Below are 6137 nucleotides of genomic sequence, written 5' to 3' on the forward strand. Positions count from 1 at the left end.
CAAAAGTTCCCTTCCTTAGTACACAGTTGCCCAAGGTTAAAAGGTTGAGATGTATAAAAATAGGAAGTTTAGGCCTTTTTGCTCCATTTATTTTTGCTTTATGTCTAGTTTCATTAAAACAAAATGACTGCTGTGTGAACAGATGAGTTACTCTCAAGAATTGTTAGCAAGATCTCTTCTTGTTTTGCTGTCTTGAATTAGTTTGAAAACACATAAAAAATACAAAGGTTTGCAATAGGGAATGATTTGCTGGTGTTTTTATTGCTCTGCAATGTATGGATCTGTAAGCTGTCACTGAGTATCAAGTAGAAGTTTTATTATTAATATAAGTTGATTTTTGAATCTAAGCTTTTAAAACCTCCTGTTCTGCAGCATGCGCTCCATTTTGAGAAACCACAGGTACAGAAGGGATGCAAGAACCCTGGAGGATGAGGAGGAAATGTGGTTTAATACTGATGAAGATGATATGGAAGATGGAGAGGCAGTAGTGCCCCCTTCTGACAAGCCTAAAAATGATGAGGATATTATGGACCCTATCAGCAAATTCATGGAAAGAAAAAAATGTAAGTGATGAGAAGATGAATGGCGTAACTTGTATTATTCAGTCCTGCTGCAGTGAAGGATCTGCATGTATTTATTTTGAAATTGCAACATCAATTTGGTAGACCACATATTAAAAAAGTTTTGTTGTATTTAGAGGCAGAATGATACAAAATATGTTTTAAATTTCTTAAAGCATTTGAATTAAAATCTTATCTGATAGTCAAGCTTTTCGGTGTTTTATTTGGGTTATAATTAAATGTTATGTGTTAACTCAAAATTTTCTACATAAATGTTCAGGTGATACCATTGGTAGAACAAAAGTGTTCGTTCCTGGTCAGTGACAACCACTGGTAGGTGGTACAGTAGTAAGGAAAAAGTCTATGATGTCTCACTTAACTGAGTTATACATAAAGTATTAAGCCTTTTAGTAAACAGTGAAGTGATTTGTAATTAAATGTTTCACTTAATAATACTGCTTTCTTTTTGCCTTTTTTTTTTCCTTCCAGTGAAAGAGAGTGAAGAAAAGGAAGTTCTTCTGAAAACTAACCTTTCAGGTCGTCAGAGCCCAAGTTTCAAGCTTTCTTTTTCTAGTGGTACAAAATCTAACCTTACCAGCCAGTCATCTGCAAGTAATCTGCCTGGATCTCCTGGGTCCCCTGGGTCTCCAGGGTCCCCTGGCTCACCTGGATCAGTTTCTAAAAGCACATCTCAGATGGCAGCTATTACAACTAAGGTAATTTTGAATGGTTGTAGGTTGACTTTATTGTTACAGGGTAGGAGTTTGCTTTTGCATCTCTCTGAAGTTTGTGTGAGTCCCAAGAAGTTAAGCAGTAGTGGACTGTCTGGTTTGTGTGTACTTCTTGTCTGACCTTCAGCATTTTTAACGAGATCTGCTGTGTATAAAAGAAATAAAAGTTCTTTTAATGCCCAGACTGGTCAAGTGGGAAGCATGCCATTAGTTGCTCTTAGCAGTGATATTTACAGTGAAATACAGACAACACTGCGCTTATGTTAAATTGCACAGGGATATTTGACAGATAAATATTTTGGAAACATAGCCAAATTGTGATAGATACCACAATGCCCTGCACATCCATTGAGCATTTCTACTATCACCATTTTAATGTTGTTCAGAATTCTATAACTGAGCTGTGTGGACAAAATAAATTGCATTGGACGGTGATTGCTGTAAGCCAGAACAATTTTTAATACCCAAGTGTGACATTTTTATCTTTGAACTAACTTACAGTTTTGATTTGGATCATTCTGAAGTAGAAGAAGAATGCCACTTTAAAAGAGCATTGTAACTTAGAGTGAATATTCAAAACTAGCATTTTAAAATACATTTTAGGACACTATTGGATTTTATCAGATTTTTGAATAAAAATGTTTGAACTGAGTCAGGAAAGTAGAGTGACTGCTATTTTCCCAGCACAAGAGGGCAGATAAGGTAATGTTGATACAGTGTAGTTCAGATAATGAGAATTTATTTTCATTACAAGTATTTCCATTTCTGAAAGGTGGGGTATGTGTGTCAGTTGTCAGATAGTCTTGGAATAACACTGATTCATCCTTGTTTTGTAATGCTACCATACTGCTTGTTCACCTAACTTCTAGTGAAGGTAAATGGGGGTTTAGGGTTTGGCGTTTTTTCCTGCTCAACATGGCTTAAGAATTTGTATTTGGATTGCATTCTCTTGAAAACACCTGGATCAGAAGAGTTTGGCTGATGGAAGAACCTAAGGACACTTCATCTAAATACTTCTGTGGAAGAAACTCCTTGTATAATCCAAGAGTTAGTCAAGTGCTTTTTAAAAGGGATGGAATTGGCTTGCAAATCCATTCAATCTATTAGAGGTTTTTCTCTCCCAGACAGTGTAATTCCTTGAGTCCGAAATGGAGTCTTTACATACATTGGATACAGTATGGACTCCATAAATTCAAGTAGTGGTGACAAAAGAAAATTGTTCAGGTTACAAAAGGGAACATGAAGTGCACTGAAAAACACTCCTGGATTCAGGCAGAAGGTATCTTACCTTCTTTCAGAGTAAAACATACCAGTCACAAACTAGAAACAGTGCTGAAATTGGGTTTTTCACTAATTACCTGATGTTGTTGCTTTAGGTGTAGTGTACTCAAGTGTTACATGTATGTGACTGTACAGAATATGTGTAATTGTTTTTCAAGTTGTGTTTTGTTATACAATTGACTGAAATGTTCTGATCTGGGTGTCCATTATTAGGCACCTGAATAAGTAATAGGATCTTTGAGAATTTGATGCTTCATAAATTGCAACATAGTATGGTTAGGGGAAGTTTCCGAAGTTCATGCTGCTTCTTCAATGGTCCAGAGCTGCCTAATCTTAAATTTGTGGGTCTTTGCAGTACAAGAGAGTTTTTAATGATCCTAGATACATTTTCATTTTCAACTGACAAGTTACTTAAACTTTGTAACCTGTACACGTCATTCAATTATATTATTCAGAAACATTCTTTGTCACTACACACCTTAACTTTTGCGAAGACAAACTGTGTTCTAAAAGAATCATAATTCAAAAATTTAAATTGAAGGGTATTCTGCATTTGTTTTTGAAGTGCTTCCAGATTGCTCAATGCAGTCAGCTGTGCTCAGTAAAAATAAACTATGTCTTTACACGTGGAGCTGCAGTGACACTTAGCAAAATGATGTCGATTTTTGGCTTTACTTAAATTTCAGCTGGCAATATTTCCTACTGGATAGGTAAAACCCCATTTTGGATTTATTCATTTAAACATTTCTCAAATATTATCGTTTTCATTCATACTGAAGGATTTATTTTTGTTCTGCATGATTTTATTCAAAACATTCTGACCCAGGGTGCTTATGGCAATATTCTGTGCAAACATCATGTTACAATGCAATCATGAATTATCAATGTACAGACCTTCTCTTAATTATAATAATTATGTCTGTCTTTGTAGGGAGGCCTCGTTGGGCTTGTAGATTATCCTGATGATGATGAAGAGGATGATGAAGATGAAGATAAAGAGGAAACTTTACCTTTGTCAAAGAAAGCAAAGCTTGAGTCATCATAATGGCAACTGCTGAAGATTACCAGTTGGGGAAGGATTTTTTTCCAAAAACAAAACAAACCCACAGCAAAGCAGCAATCTTTTGTGAATTACTGTGTATGACACAGATCAACCTATACAAATGGATTTCTGCCAATCAAGTGCCAATTCAAAGGAGCAGAAGAAGGAGAAATACTTCATTTAGGGGAAAGACTTATGCCTTTGAGCTCTCCAGCTTGGACCACATGTTGCCCTTTTCTCAGGGAAGGAAATGGAAAACAAAACAAAACAAAAAAAAAAAAAAAAAAAGAAAAAAAAAAAGCCAACAGGGCAGGAGTTTTGTTAGTGGAACTCTGGATTGGCTGGTCAGTTGCTACAATCAGAATATGCTTTCTTGGACCATGTATGAGACTTCTGAAGAAAAGGCGGGTTTTGCCATAATTCTTCACTAGTTAAGAATGCCAGCAGTTTCTTTGTATAAAAGAGACCTGCCTTTGAAATCGTACATTCTGAACATTTTACTCGAGCTACAACAGGTTTTAAAAACCTCTGCGGGGGAGGGCTGAATATAAAGTTTCCTCTTTTTTTTAAATCTGTTCCCTTTGCCCTTTAAACTGCAGATTTTTTTTTGAGGTGGGGGATTTGTTTGTCCCTTCTTGATTAAAGATTGAGTGGAATTCTAGATGTGGTCACTTTTGTGTCATAATTTTTTTTGCCCCCCTGAGTGTATGCTTAGTTGTTGAGTATATATTTGGGACCATTAAAATTTTTTGATGTAATATAATCTCACTGTTGTGCTGGTACCTGTTTCACACTGTGTAATTTTGTTCTGCATCACAGTTCTTAATAGGTTAAGGATTTTATGGAAGATGGTATAATTTTTATTAGAGAAAAAAGTCTTGTCACAATGTGCATAAAAGCAATACTATTTTGTGACTAAATATTTTATATTAAATTTTACAGCAGCACATGTTGAGAGAAAAATCAGGGAAATAGGATTAAATTAAAAGAATTAAATCTATAGATAGGAAATTAGTATTCCAAAGAGACTGAAATTTCATAATGCAGAACAGTGATGGTAACTAACTCACCAAAATGCAAGATGGATGAATTAGGAATACCAGTATACTGACTCATTTGACTTAGACAAATAAAATAGAAATAATTAAAGCTGAAGGAAAATAGCATTAGTGGTATTCTTTAAAAATCTCTGATTCCCTTTGGAATACCAGTTTTCATGAATAAAAGTTGGTTGTAGAATAAACTCTTTACAAGGACACCATCTTTTGAAATGTATTCTAATACTCAGTTGAAAAACAGCAATTAACTTGGTCTAAATCAATGACCACCTTCTTTCCCCTTTTCCCAAGAGTCTAAATAATACTAATTTGAAATCAGGCATTATATCCTGCTTCCTTACGGAAGATGGCTTTGCACAGCAGTGCTTCCTGTGAAGGGTTGTTTATTCAGTTCCTTTCTTACATCTCTTTTCAAGAGCTGATTTCTTTTTGGGCATTCAAAGCACCGGTGTTGCAACAATTATGATGTTTAATACATAAACGTGTCAAGACAAATAGAAATAAGAGAAATGAGAATCTGAGGCAGGATCACAGGTGATCAGACGCAAGGGTAGATGAGCACTTTGTTTCTGAACATTGTAGGTGGCGTGGCAGGTTCTGTGCCAACCACAGAAGGCAAAGCTTCAGTGGTTGGGCTTTGTGAGTACATACCAGCCAGTTTGGGTTTAAATAAAAGTGTGTGTTAGGGAGAAATTATTAGCCATCTTTTTCTCAAAGAGTTCATTTGTGATCACTTTCTAAGGTTGAGTTTTTACAATGTATTTGAGATGTCTCTGATAGGGCAATTCTCAGCAGTTTTACAGAGATTAGGAGTTATGCACATGGTCACTACAGGATTAGTGCACTACAATCTGCTGCTGCATGGGATTTCCCATGGGTTGAGTCCCCATGCTGTTGCAACAAACTGTCTGAAACTTGATTTTTGCAACTTTGGTGTCAGAGCAGACATTGTGACAAGGAAATCTGCAATTTTGCAGGTTTTCTTAATTAGCCAGAACCTAAATCCAGCTCAAGCTGTCAAACTTTTCTTGAGCATAAAGCTCTCAAAATTCATCCATACAGTCATCTGCAAGTCTTTCAGGCTCTATCTCAGGAAATCATTCTTCTGGGTTGATAAAAGGAACACTTTTGTTAAAGATTTTTTTCTGTTCCTTTAGCAGTCAAGTGCTTGAATTTTGTGATGTTTGATGCTGCAGTCTTCCAGACTTTTGGATACTTTCATAATACTTGTAGGAATCTTGGATTTTGAAACATTACATTTAACAGAAGTATTATGCTGAAGTTACTGGGCTTGGTCAAAATAACAATGAAATCAGGAACTTTTTGAAGTTTTTATATTTTTATGAAGCTCTAAAAGACTGGTGAAACATTAGGCTGCACGTCTTTTAATGCTATCTAACTTGTGGTTACATGGTTAGTTGTCTTCCCAGTTATCTAATGCTTGTAGCCTGACAGGACATGTCTG

The 6137-nt window shown here is 35.8% G+C and overlaps 1 protein-coding gene across 2 annotated transcripts in view; it reads left to right on the top strand.

Annotated features, from left to right (window-relative positions):
* PPP4R3A (protein phosphatase 4 regulatory subunit 3A) overlaps positions 1-4275 on the top strand; it is a 40671-nt gene extending 36396 nt beyond the window's left edge. For both annotated transcript variants that reach the window (XM_053945087.1, XM_053945086.1), the window contains 3 exons: positions 373-563; positions 1050-1276; positions 3504-4275. In XM_053945087.1, the coding sequence (XP_053801062.1) occupies positions 373-563; positions 1050-1276; positions 3504-3617 (532 nt within the window). In that variant the 3' untranslated portion in view covers positions 3618-4275. The remainder of the gene's footprint in view (positions 1-372; positions 564-1049; positions 1277-3503) is intronic.
* Positions 4276-6137: the final 1862 nt, after the last annotated feature.

This window comes from Vidua chalybeata, chromosome 6, assembly GCF_026979565.1.
Source record: "Vidua chalybeata isolate OUT-0048 chromosome 6, bVidCha1 merged haplotype, whole genome shotgun sequence".
In the NCBI taxonomy this organism is placed as follows: Eukaryota; Metazoa; Chordata; class Aves; order Passeriformes; family Viduidae; genus Vidua; species Vidua chalybeata.